Below are 14,918 nucleotides of genomic sequence, written 5' to 3'. Positions count from 1 at the left end.
TATTCATCGATTGCCAACATTTAACTTGATGCATAAGTTATAATTTGTTGTACCGTATTTGTCGCATCGACGATGATAGATTTTGCATTGCAGAGCACGTTCAAATATGTGCCATCTAATCATTAAAATTAAAACAGTGTCTTCATGCAGTTGGTGTTTCTATAAGTTTGTACAAGTAAACATGAAAATTTTGGCTGGATACTCGCTAATCAAATTAAGACAAAGAACACAATTATCGTTGTATTCAAATAAACAATTCGGAACTTGTGCCGATCCTGAGCGCAGGGTAGTAAAATGTACACAAGATTTCAATATCATGTGCAAGCGAACGTATTTGTCGGTTAATAGATCATATAAAGACATTGTACTCGGCAAATAGCTCGGATAATAGCTCGAACTATTAATGGATTTATATTGTTGTTCATCGTTCAAAATGAATAAGATGCATCCCGTTAAAAAAAAACAAATACGGCAGTACTCGTGATTCCTGATCACGAAAATTGCAAGTGAAGACATTTTATGCAACTATATACTGCAGTATGCGTGTTCGTATGCAGCATTAATATTAAATACACCAATAGAGAAATGTTACTAAACAATACCAATGCGCGGTATTTTAAAATAAAGATATTTTTTTTTTAAAGATCGCACTGATGTATTCTATAAAGTACAATTATATTGGTTTTATAGTTATTATACTGAGCATCAATCAAACAAGGGTTGCAGAATTCCTTGCTCTTTGTGATTAATACAGTCAAATCGCTTTCAAAGAACGAGTGAATTGAGTCGCGTTCTGAGAAAACTGTGCATAATGCATGTGCGTAAAGTGTCGCACCAGATAAGCCTGTGCAGTCCACACAGGCTAATTAGGGAGAACACTTTCCGCCTAAACAAGATTTTCGGTAAGAAGGGACTTCCTTTTAAAGAAAAATGCCATAAAAGCGGAAAGTGTCGTCCCTGATTAGCCTGTGCGGACTGCACAGGCTAATCTGGGACGACACTTTAAGCACATGCATTATGCCCAATTTTCTCAGAACAAGACACAATTAAAGATATCATCCACACTTAATTGTAGTCCGCGGTAAAACATTTGCGATAACATATTCTCGCGTCTGTTAATATTGACATATTATATTAATTACAATTTTAAGTTAATTGATTTGATTGATAGTCTCGTGTTTTTCTGGGTCATGCATATATGAGCAAGGACACACATTAATAATAAAAGAAATTTCTCTCAAAATTGTAATCAAATTTAATTATTTGGACACGTACATTTTCATGATTCATTTTCCAAACAGTATATACGCTAAATATTTTTTTTTTACAAAAATATGTCTTGTAAGTTTTATAATAGACCAAAATAAGTACGTATTGACCACGGTACGAGTTTACTCGGGTACGATTGACCGGCAACCATCTAGCGTCTAGTGATCGAGATTGTTGTAGCATTTTATCAGCGTGCATAACTTTACAAAGCGATGAATTCTACATCGGTTACTTTATTGAAATCAATTTTAAAAACAGCAAAGTGTAACTGCAGGTATACAATATTTAATTTAATCATATGTGCTTTGCCATTAACGCAATTTATCTGTTCATTATGTAATGTGTTTTCGCGACGTCTAGTAGTAAAGGTCAAATGTAGAATTTCATTTCTGACATGTATGTTGCATAAAAGTGACAGAAATGGAAAGCCGGATCGCATAACAAATTGCAACTTGCGCGTTTTTTTTTTTTGCTACTATCTTTTTGGGGGTAACTTATACATGCCAATTGCATGATAAATGTCTTTCAGTCTAGACTAGAGTTATGTAATTCGATAACGGAGCATAATGCATCTATCTTTTTCATATTCACATTTGATAATGCGATATCAATGATTTAATTTTAAGTTTCTTCTTTTGCATTTAAATTGCTTTTTGTGAAATATGGATTGCTTATTGTGAATTTTGCTTTTTGTAACAAGAGAATTTGCGTTTTGGGTGTAACATTTTGCTGTATGCGTTTATTTTGTGAGATTGGGGTGCATATAAATACTGTAATACCAGTATTTACCAAATGCCAACGCTATTAAAAAAACATGCGCAATTCAGTTTTTTGGTCAAATTGTGGCCAAAATTTCGCCCCATTCACAATCTTGAAGGTTTTCAAAAGCATTTTTAAGGTTCATGTAAAGTGTAAAAAGGCTTATTTTTCACATAGGAATAGTTCAATAAATATTATGGCAAAAAATTCAATTTATATGTCAATAGGCTTGTAAATACTAGTAGAACAGATAAGTAAATGCTAATAAAAAAAATATTATGCAAAATGTTGCTTTTGAAGAAATATACAGTGCATGTATGAAATTATCAAAATAACAAACGGAGTTAAATTAAACAAATTCCTTTGGTCAAAATGCACTTTATGTTAGGTTCTACAAATGAAAAGTCCACACAACACACACCAACAATCCTAAAATATCAAAAAGAAAAACATTAAAGAATGTCAAAAGTTAACAAAATAATTGGAAACTACTTTTAGTATGGTGGACTTTTCAGTGAACCTTTATTGTCAAATTAAATTATTTACTCGCAATTCAGTACTCATTATAGTCACGAAATGACACAAATACAAAAAATAAACTGTATTACCAAAAGGCATAAACGTGTATTTTTAATTTTAAATATATAAGACTCGGAAAGACGACTAATTTGCTACCTTAAAACCAATTACAACATGTTTATGTCCCTGCTCGAACATCATACCCATTCGTCAAACATGTGGGGCATAAAACATCCGGTTTAAAGGAAGTCTACATAACAATATTTTAATTAACGATCTAGGCATAATATTTATGGGATCGGAAAAATGAATTACAGAAATGTTGGGCACGTAAATATTAAACCAAGTGAACATTTACCTTTCTATAAAAACCTTGTCATCGATCAAAAAATGCATTTGTTATTGTCTTGTCATGTTTACCTGTTCAGCTAGTCATTATTTGCCAGAAGTATACAGGTTTTTTTTGGCCCGATTTTATAGCCGAAATTCGGCTATGTTCCCAATCCCAAAAAGTATACTTTTTCCCAAAATGTGGCAAAAAATTCCCAATTTCCAAAAAAAAAAAATTTTTTTTTTTTTTTTTTTTTTTTAGAAAGATGTCTAATGTATATTTTATCTCAATTTTAATTCAATTACATCTAACAAAGTATTATATGATTTTGTTCTTTTAATTTGAATGATTATAAAGGGTTATATCAAATTTAGTATTTCCATAATCAGTGGACTTTTCGTGTGGAAAAAAATGCTCATGAATTTATTTTCCCAATTTCATGAAAATGCCGATAAAATCTTTACAGTTTCAACAATTTATAAAATATTACCGATCCATTTGTTCTTAAGTTTTTATAAATTGTTTATGAGGTATTTTCAAGGGATATAATCAAATAAATATAATATGAAAGCAATATTTAATAAATTCGTAAATGTGCATCTATACAAACTGCTGACAAATATGGACGACAGATGAAATTAAATTGGGAGAAGACTTAAATGTATCAAGATTCTATTGAATTAGTGAATTTCATGTAAGCGTCATTGTTATGGAGATAATAAGAAAATGATATAGTTTCATGAAATATATTTCATAACATCATAACTCCTCTTGATCGCATGCTATTCAATTGGAAACTTAGACTTTTTCCAAAATCTATAAATAGCAACTCATGGTATAAACATGTTCATTTTGAAATTCGCATAGTGTCGTTGTGGGGCTTTATTGACGCAATTCAATGGAAGTAGTACCTTAAATATAACTGGCCAATACTGTTGGTGGTTTTATTTGGTTCATGTGTGTTCTTTTTAAAGGATTTGAGAATTTGCCATATATTGGATAATTTTTCCTAATAATGACATTATTACTAAGATGTGTGATTTTTTTTCTTGAAAATGTATACATATGTAGAAATAATATATAATTATTTAAACCATATGTAAATTTCATTTATTTATTTTGGGTATTACTGACCATTTTTATATTTTTAAATTTCTTCAATGTGGGGTCAATTTGGCACTTAACATGAGCGTTCACCAGGTTTTCCGAAGGCAAAAACTGGTTATTAGATTGGCTAATGTCTGCCTGCAGGCAGGCTGGTGGAACAAGCTTGTCTGGGCTATAAATATGTTGTTTATTGTGAGATTTTTAAATCATTTGGCACATTTGTTCACCATCATTGGACGGTGTATCGCGCGAAAGAATTACGTCAATATCTCCAAGGTCAAGGTCACACTTTGAGTTCAAAGGTAAATCAAAGCGCTGAAGGCACTGAAGATGTTCCCTATTGCATAATTTAACACGCAATTCATTTTTGAAAATCAATCGCAAGTTTGAAATGAACACACGCCATTCAACTTTATAAAGTGTGTGTCATAGCGCACGGGTCGAGTTCTGTGTGCACTTTTTATCATCCTTATTATTTCATCGAAATAACTAAGACAAAATAAAAACAACATGCTTCTTGGAAGTTCTGAAAGCATAGAAAGTATGATGAAAATGGTAATGAGAACTTAATATAAAGAAAATTTGCAGTCACCATCATATTAAAGGAATATTTTTTCTAATATCAAATGACTATCTCACCAAGAATATAAATTCATAATGAAAGTTCCGTGTACAAAACTACTGATTTTTGACACCATATATAAATTCAAAATATACAATAATCTTCGTATCTTGTATATGGAGGAATAAAAGTATATAAACATTGCTGTTTATGCTTTACTTGTTACCCGAGCAGTTCACACGGTGTCAACAACGCTAACATAAACATAGGTATAGAGCACTAATGCGCTTTTAGGCGTACAGGTTTTTTTTTCCTTCTTTGGGACCCGCCGAAAATCGGCCCTTTCCCCTCGGATTTTTTTTCCCCTCAGCTTGTAAATTTTCCCCTAGATTTCATTTTCCCCTAAAAAAAAAAAAAAAAATTTTTTTTTTTTTTTTTACCTTTAAATATATAAGTTAACCCAATCCACTGTAGAAACTAGAACAATCTTGCATAATTAAATTATCTGTTGCCTTGAATTTGTTTTTAAAACAGTAAAATATGTTAACTTGATTATTTTAGACTTTGCTTATTTTTCCCAAAATCCAGTTTTTCGCACAATTTTTTTCCCCAAAATTCGACGTTTCGCGTGATTTTTTTTCCCCTCAAAAAAGGCCAGGCCCTTTTCCCAAAATCAGATAAAAACCCCTGGCGTAGTTGCTTCAGTTTTCATCTTAGTTACTTTTACATAACGCCAACAGACACGCATGAATATTTTCGAATATTTAATAAGGTGATTCGAGATACAACCTCTGAATTTTTGCTACATCACTGCGTATGTGCTCAATTCAAAGGATATAGCACTGTTCAGTGTAAGGAATTCCGGACTACTCTCTGTATGCTCAAACGACACAAATTGTGGCTCTGTTACAATTACGCGTTACAATCCATCTCGCAGAATTTCACTTTCACCTCCAAGATGAGAAAACAATCATTAGCGAAATAGTATAGTGTCACGATAAGAGAAAATCGTTTAATTATCATACCACAATGTTTGCCGTACTTGGTCAGCGCGTCTGGAAATCATTCCTTAATGTGTGGATAGGCTGCCATTTTAAATTCAATTTTGTATCAAAAAGCATTGTTTTAAAATGTGGCATTTTCAATTCGCAATGAGATTTGTAATGACCCTCGTCATGCAAAAATGTGTCTTATTCCATATGCGCCCATCATATAAATAGCCCACTCAGCTATCCCTCCTTCTGGTAAGGAGAAACATAACATATTGAGTGATTTTAAAGCGAACAGCATCGCCTATGGCCTGACTGCGCAAAAGCACATGTTGGGTTTAACAAACGCTTGCCGAAACGCATAAGACCCATTTTCGCATGACGGCGCTATTGACGTGTGATTTAAATGTGTCGAAAGAAAACTGCGTTTAAATCAAATATAAACATACCATATATTTCGATAGTGAAGAAAGTTACTCATAACAAGGCATATGAGGACACATATGAAGTGCTCTCCCGTAGTATATTTTTTATTTACTCACACTAATGCTCGATTGGTCATTGTCGGCACAGGTACTACTTACATGTACCCCGGGTACATGTAAGTGTACTTACCTGTACCCCGGGTACGGTAAATATACTAAAACGTACCCGGCCGATATTAGACTGTACCCAAGTTTTATTCCCGCCCAAAATCCGATGTGGTAAAACGCGCTATCGATAACTGTAATTACGAATCAAACTTCAATTAAAAAATATCTGCATAAACATATTTTTTGAGTATGAGTCTTGATAATAAAGAGGCAATTTAACAGAAAATTGACATACATATGAACATAATTAATTTAAAAAATATAGTCGACAACGACCGATTTAGCGTTATAATTCCCGGGTACGTCTTAGTATATTTACCGTACCCTGGGTAATCTTAAGTGTACCCGGGGTACATGTAAGTAGTACCCGAGCCGACAATGACCAATCGAGCCACACTAATGTGTGGTTTGACAATGCTAACACACATTTCATGCGGTGAATATGCAGCTTACAAGTGAAAAACACAACACAATAGTTTAACTTTTGTTTAATTGTATTTAATTATTTAGATAAGTAAATTGCTAACTTTATTTCAAAGTCAGCGTATACGCCGACTACATTTTTAAAAGACATTTATTGTTATAAATATATTTAATATAATATATTAAGTTGTTTTCGGTTTTAGCGATTAAAAAGCATTTTCGAGGTTGCTTATAGTATGCCTGTAGTAATTGAGTAACTCATATCCAAATGTCTATGTATTGAGAACTGTGAATATAAACAAGCTAAACCTTCTACTAACCTTCTACTATTGCATTCGTATTATTATTATAAATTGTTTGTTATATTCGGGTTTAGCGATTATGAAACTTTTTTTTTGTCTATCGTATCGCTGAAGTTATTGTTGAACTTATGTTCATTGTTTTATAAATTGAGAATATAAATAAGCGTCAACTTTTTCCCGAATCTCTCAATTTACGACCTGTACTACGTCATTGAGTTGTATGCGAGAGCGTAACCTATTGCGTTGTTATAACCTGTAAACTTTCCTTTGTTTATCGACAGGCGCATCTAATAATAGCATATCATGAATGTCAAAACACCCGCGAAAAAGAACCACGTGACCAAATAGGACGCAAAACGCAAATACCATGCGACTACGACTTTTATTATGTAAGAACGCTCCGCAATTCCTTTGAAGCCGGAGCCTTGTGATTGCTATTACGTAAAGAATTGACCTCTAACTGAAGTAAGCAAAGGAAACGCAGCACCTAATTGACCCATTCCTTCTATGTGCGAAGGCAGATTGAATTTTACTAATGTATGGTTTGCCTATTATAACACACACAATGCGGTAAATATGCGACTAACAAGTAAAAAACACTATAATTAAACTTTTGTTTTGAATTAAGTTATTTAGAAACCAAAATTCCAAACCTTATTTCAAAACAGAAAGACTACATTTTTTAGAGAATATTCTTGTTATATTTAAATGTTTTTTAACAGTTTCAGCGATAATGAAACATTTTTTATGTTGTCTATCGTATCCCTGTAATAATTGTTTTATTCGTGGTCAACGTATTATTAATTGAGACCTGTGAATATAAACAAGCGTAACCTTATACTAGTGCGTTTTTCTTACCCGGACTCCCCTTTGTTTATCACCAGCCTCAGAGTTATGAATGAGATTAGCGAAAATACTACGTCACGCAGACGCCGCAGAAAGAGGACTATTTTAATCATTCATAAACAATCTCCTCCGCGACACGTACAATACGATCATTGTTTTTTTTATTCTTTTCTATAAAACACCATTCGAAACTATTGCATTTAACACGATATTAATATAATGTTTCCATTTGTGAATAAAAATAATTGGAGAACTCAAACTTTTTGCATAAATTATACAACTCTTTCTTGCGCGTAGTAAGCGGGAATTGGGTTAATCATACCTAGGCCGTACCGACCTGAATTTTACACTAAGCACTTTAGACGGCGACCATCTAAAAATGGCCATAAATGAGTTTGTCCGGGCCATAACTATGTTATTCATTGTGGGATTTTAAAATCATTTGGCACATTTGTTCACCATCATTGGACGGTGTGTCGCGCGAAAGAATTACGTCAATATCTGCAACGTCATGGTCACACTTTGAGTTTAAAGGTAAAAAATGGCCATGAATGAGAAAAATGGCCATAAACTTTTAAAAATAATTTGAGGACGCTATTAGACGAGTTCCCAACTTTTTAATCAAATTCTGAGGTAAATTTTCCTGTCTTATAATCAAAGAAGTACTCATTATCTTATGTAATGTTATACTTTTTTTTTTCAGGCATCATTATTCAAGTTTATATCGACAAGTGAGGACTCTCCAACATTTGCAAAGATGCTACAGTACAGATGCACAAGAACATCCATTGCCTTTACCAAATACACCAATAAAGACATATTCTCCCAAAATACAAAAGATAGTGAATGATATAAGCCAGCTCACTTTGCTAGAAGTATCAGACTTAAATGAATTATTAAAGGTATGTTAAGGGCTTTGAAATAATTTTTTATTTTAATGTGTTTGACTTATCCATGAATCAGCTTTAACAAAAAAATGTTTGTTGTAAACTGATCAAGCTAATATTTTAAATACAGATTCAAAAGTTTTTATTTCTTTAAATCTGCATCCAAATATTATTGCCAGAATTTAGTGCATCATTATATCTCTTTCAAACCAACACCTGTATTTTGCAACCAAAAGATTTAATTGTGAATATTTTAAAATTCTATGTACTGGGCTTTTTTTCCCATCATTGTAAAGCGGCCTTGATCCTCTCATTTTGTGAAAACATGAGTTGCAGACTTTTCATAATGTTGGAAAAAAAAATTCCGCAAACTTCACAAATTTGTTAAAAATGGCCATTATCTAAGAAGGAAGAAAGCACTGATTTATTAGAATTCATAACCCTTATTTTTAGTGATATTTACACATTCCTGATGTATTTAGTGTAAATTATTGATCCTGATCAAAAGCCAGCAAAATTTTAACTTCATCATCATCTTTCTGGAAATCATGGGGTAATTAGTTGATTAAAAAAAAGGTGTAGTGTTTAGTTGCTTAAAAAAATATGTGTAGCACAGATAACATTTAGATCGTTTTACTTTTGGTAAAATGTTCTGCAATGCATTTAACAAAATTGTAAGGTAGAACATTTGTAATTTACATTTTGTCTACTGCTAAATACAAATTGATTCAGATAGACTGTATCATTAGAACTGTGATTTTTCAGATAGGAAGTACTAGTATTGATCAGTGACTTACAGTTATTAAACACACATCCACACGGATATACATGTAGTGTGATTGGGCTGCATGTATAAAACAATTATATTGACAGGAGGCTTCATGTCAATTTTAAATCATATGGAGAGAGAGGGACGTTTTCAAGAATGACAGGCGGGATGTTGGGCTAGTCTGGCTAACATTTTTAGCACTACATAAGTGTAGTGGTAATGTGCAATAATGTTGGGAAAATCTCATTGAAACTGGATTTAGTTAAGAAAGTTTGATAAAAGATAGAAAATTTTGTTGTGTGAAAAAAAAGCAAGTTCCTCAGCAGATTCCCGGTTTATTGGTCGTTATTGATTTTGATATTAACAGATCGCGAAAGAACATATCTTCAGGATAGTTATGTTAAATTTAAAATAAATGATACCCCCAAAGTAGGGACAAACAAATGTACCATTTCTTTTATAACGGTGGTAAATTTGAGTACTAGTATTGTCTAAAAAATTAAAAAATAAACCTTACCTACCAACCCATATTTGTTTAGGCATATTACCAGTAGGCCTTTTCAGTAAAAAAGTTAAATCTTTATGTATTTTTGCTCTCCATTTTCATTTATTTAATATCAATGTATAGAATTAGGTGTGTCACTTAGTAAAATAAGAATTTATTGTTGCTTGAGCAAATGGGGTTTCAAAATTTGATATGCATACAAATATGCAACTTTGTTGCTTTGTAATCTACTTTTAATTATCCCTACACATCTAATAAATCATTTTATACAATTACAGTAATGTTTGGGGTGGGTAAACATGTACATTTTACGATAGCTTTTTATTTAATATTCACAAATTATTGCCTTTTGTTTAATTTTCTTGCTCGAATCATTAGCTTATTTATATTGAAGGGTTTCAACGTTCAAAATTTTAATGATGCTTTGAAAAATTATAACCATAGTGACCTATCCAAGGGAGTTCAGAGTACCGTAAGAATGACCATTTCTCCTTTTTTGTCAAAACAAAATTTTGAGACATTTATCTAGCAGTGTGATTATGTATGATTGTTTTACCTTTGCTACTTTAACTCTTTAAACAATATAAATAGACTTGTATAAGGTCTGTTAATGCAAATGGACAAAAGCAATTGCATGGGTTACCGTTTGAAATACTTGTGTTCATTTCAGAAAACCCTCAATATAGCTGATGCTCCGATGATGGCAATGGGTGTGGCTCCAGTAGCAGTGGCTCCCGCAGTGGCAGAGGTTTGTATACAGCTGCTTAGGTTGTTATAGTCTGTCTATTCAACATGTCTCCTTTGCTTTGTATCTCGTTTATTTATTTTAATGTTTATTCTAAAAAATCGATTGAATTGACGTCATCATCACCTAGCTAACCAAACAGCGTCAATGTTTTATGCAGGTTTGCTTGCAGGTTAACCCTTTATCACTTGCATACATATTTTTACACTTTTGTAGTCCTCCGAAAGTTAAATTTTATTAAAGGCCTTTCTTACTAGATCCAAGTTTTAAAGTTTTCAGTTCCAACCCTAAGATACTGATGAGCAGCAAACAGTATAAAACCTGAACAGACTCTGAGTTACTCGCTAGCTATTCTGGTTTTATGCTGTTTAAACATAGCCATATTCACTTTGCTTCTGAGTGTGAAAGGGGCAATTTGTGGTGTACCGTGTATCATTGCTGACATTGCTTCTTTGTCTCAGAGTTTGTTGCAACATTCTTTTATTGGCTACCCAACATGTTAAAAATATAAAGCAACTAACTATATAAGTATACTAGCAGCGCTTAACCTTACTGTACTTTCCACAAGCAGTACTTTTAGTGCCCATGAATGCAGAAAAGCAAATCCATCCAATTCCTAGAACACAAGTGATTATTAACTTGCATCAAGATTATTTTGTATGGCCCCAGCTTCTACTAATGCATATAGGCATGTAGGGATTGTCATGTCTGTTTTCACTTGTCTTCGGTCTGTCTTTCATTACTACCAGTTCAAAGAAATGTGAAATTTTAGATTGGTTTTACCATGATTATCTTGCTTGGATGAAATCAACTTTACCACCTTACTTGATCTTATTTTTATGCCCCCCTTCGAAGAAGAGGGGGTATATTGTTTTGCACATGTCGGTCCGTCTAAGTTTACAGATGATAACTCAAGAACGCTTAGGCCTAGGATCATGAAACTTCATAGGTACATTGATCATGACTGGCAGATGACCCCTATTGATTTTCAGGTCACTAGGGCAAGGTCACAGTGACTCAAAATAGTAAAATGGTTTCCGGATGATAACTCAAGAACGCTTAGGCCTAGGATCATGAAACTTCATAGGTACATTGATCATGACTGGAAGATGACCCCTACTGATTTTCAGGTCACAAGGTCAAAGGTCAAGGTCACAGTGACTCGAAACAGTAAAATGATTTCCGGATGATAACTCAAGAATGCTTACGCCTAGGATCATGAACTTCATAGAAACATTGATCATGACTGGCAGATGACCCCTATTGATTTTCAGGTAACTAGGTCAAAGGTCAAAGTCACAGTGACTCGAAACAGTAAAATGGTTTCCGGATGATGCTCAAGAATGCTAATGCCAAGGATCATGAAATTTCATAGGTACATTGGTCAAAACTGGCATATAACCACTATTTATTTTCAGGTCACTAGGTCAGAGGTCAAGGTCACAGTGACTCGAAACAGTTAAATGGTTTCCTGATGATAACTCAAGAATTATTAGGCTTTGGATCATGAAACTTCATAGGTCCATTGATCATGACTGGCAGATGACCCCTATTGATTTTCAGGTCACTTGGTCAAAGGTCAAGGTCACAGTGACAAAAAACATATGCACACAATGGCTGCCACTACAACTGACAGCCCATATGGGGGCATGCACGTTTTACAAACAGCCCTCGTTACCTTGGCTACTTTTGGACTGTTACTAATTCAGAGTCAGAATTTTTGGTTAATCCATAATTACATGTTTTGTCTTACCTCAATACTGCCTGCTGCAAAGCTTTGATTCTTGCATGGGTGATATCTTTGAACATTTTCAAACCCCCCCCCCCCCCCCATCACTGGCTTCATTTTAAACTAAACTTTGACCTACTTTTGAAATTATTCAAAATGTCAAAATTCCTGGTTAACCAAAATTGACCACTTAATGCTACTTTCAGAACGTCTTTAATATAATTCCACCTTCAGAACAAAATTGACCATTGGCTTTATACTACTTTATAAACATCTTTAATACTTCAATTCGACATTCAGAACACTCGCATCACCTGATCTCATGGTGACCATGATATTGACCTTTTTTGACTTTGACTCATTCAATAGGACTAATGAATCAATACTTAAACGTTGTATGCATTGTTTTAAATACAGCATCTTGTAACATATGTATGCAAATGTTTTTACAAATGTTATATTGTATTTATCAGGTGGTTGAAGAAGCAGCTCCACAAAAAATGTCCTACACTGTGAAGCTGATACAGTTTGATGCAGAAAAGAAAGTGAACCTTATCAAAGAAATCAAGACTCTAATTGCAGGAACAAACTTAGTGCAGGTATAATAATATTAAATTGTTTTACAGTGACAAAGTTTGCAATATTAAAAAAACGGAACGTATTTTAGTTTCACTTTGGCGGCGGATGGGCGGGCGGGTGGCTTCCACAGCAGTGTCCGCTCTCTCATTCAAATAGTTTTTATCCGATCTTCACCAAACTTGGTCAGATGTTGTATCTAGACAATAATTAGGTCAAGTTGGAATATGGGTCATGCCGGGTCAAAAACTAGGTCACCGGGTCACTTAGTGCATTTCAAGCATTTAGCATGGTGTCCGCTCTCTAATTTAAGTAGTTTTCATCCAATCTTCACCAAACTTGGTCAGAAGTTGTATCTGGACAATATCAGGTCAAGTTCGAATATGGGTCATGCCGGGTCAAAAACTAGGTCACAGGGTCACTTAGTGCATTTCAAGCATTTAGCATGGTGTCCGCTCTCTAATAGAAGTAGTTTTCATCCGCTAATTGCCAAACTTGGTCAGAAGTTGTATCTAGACACTATCTAGGTCAAGTTCGAATATGGGTCACGCTTTGTCAAAAACTAGGTCACAGGGTCTCTTAAACCATTTCAAGCATTTAGCATGGTGTCCACTCTCTAATTGAAGTAGTTTTCATCCGATCTTCACCAAATTTGGTCAGAAGCTGTGTCTAGACAATATCTACATGTAGGTCAAGTTCAATATGGGTCATGCCAGTTTAAAAACTAGGTCACCAGGTCACTTAGTGCATTTCAAGCATTTAGCATGGTGTCTGCTCTCTAACTGAAGTAGTTTTCATCAGATCTTCACCAACTTTGGTTAGAAGTTGTGTCTAGATGATATGTAGGTCAAGCTGAAATATGGGTCATGGTAAAGTTATCAAGTTGTCCAAAGCCTTAAAACGGGAGTATCTTGTGACAGTTTGGCACTCTTGTTAATTGGTTAAGTTTATTTTACGAAAAATTGTACAAATTTTCATTGATTTTGTATAGTAATGTCTTAAAGTCACATTTGTGACAAATCTGTAGCTCTGTATTGGATACATTGAAATGTACTTATGTCTGTGAATGTTTGACATTGTTTAATGCAATAATGACAAAACATTTCAGATCCATTATTTTTGGTAAAATGGATAATAATTATGAATGCCTGCATCATGGGGATTTTTGTGCACAAAATTCATATGCAGAATGCTTGTGTTATTTCAGGCTAAAAAGATAGTAGAGTCTGCTCCAGTAAATCTGAAGAGTGATTTGACCAAAGATGAAGCAGAAAAGCTTGTGAAAGCATTAGAAGCTGTGGGAGGAAAAGCTAGCATAGAATAACTTAAAAAAAAAGAAAAGTATATATCATCTGAACTTAGAATGTGGATTAAAAATAATGACAGTGCGAGCTGAACTTTTGTTACTTTGGATACCAATATATAAACTACATTACATAGTTTTTTGTTGGATTTTTACCTGTTTACGTTTTGAATTTGCATCAATATCTTAAGTATCAGAAAAAACATTTTCAATGAAACTGTTTTTTGAAAAGAAACTGCATGCAAGTCTTCGAACTTTGCATTTTTCCATGTTCACAAAACTACAATATATATAACATTTTCTGCCCAATGAAATCAGTGTTTGAACAGGGCTAGTTCTTCGAAATTGTATTCATACAATATTTTTGTAAGTGTAGTGTGTTATGTGTATATGATTGTGATTGTGTTTGTTGACATAGCCCTCTTGATATGGTTGTGTCTTCATAGGTGAACTATGCATTTATTCATGCATTCAATAAACATTTCATGTGAACCTATATGCTATTAGTCGGACTTCGTAGACACTGATAAAATATATGTATGAAGAGAGACATATAAAGTTTGGAGTGATAAAAGTGAACGGATGATACTTCAAAATATAGCATTGAATACAGCATATAGCATTTATTAAATTGGATAAAAAATATCATTTTAAGCTCGGCTGTTTTCGGAAAAAACCTGAGGTATTGCCATGGCCAGCTTGCC

The 14,918-nt window shown here is 33.6% G+C and overlaps 1 protein-coding gene across 1 annotated transcript; it reads left to right on the top strand.

Moving 5' to 3' along the window:
• Positions 1-1,405: 1,405 nt before the first annotated feature.
• Positions 1,406-14,710, top strand: LOC127866525 (39S ribosomal protein L12, mitochondrial-like). The gene is made up of 5 exons (XM_052407093.1): positions 1,406-1,543; positions 8,404-8,602; positions 10,532-10,609; positions 12,809-12,934; positions 14,119-14,710. The coding sequence occupies exons 1-5, from the start codon at positions 1,482-1,484 to the stop codon at positions 14,233-14,235; spliced, it is 582 nt and encodes a 193-aa protein (XP_052263053.1). The 5' UTR covers positions 1,406-1,481; the 3' UTR covers positions 14,236-14,710.
• The last annotated feature ends 208 nt before the right edge of the window (positions 14,711-14,918 follow it).

This window comes from Dreissena polymorpha, chromosome 2 (genome assembly GCF_020536995.1).
Source record: "Dreissena polymorpha isolate Duluth1 chromosome 2, UMN_Dpol_1.0, whole genome shotgun sequence".
In the NCBI taxonomy this organism is placed as follows: Eukaryota; Metazoa; Mollusca; class Bivalvia; order Myida; family Dreissenidae; genus Dreissena; species Dreissena polymorpha.
This window is presented reverse-complemented; position numbering and strand designations above follow the sequence as displayed.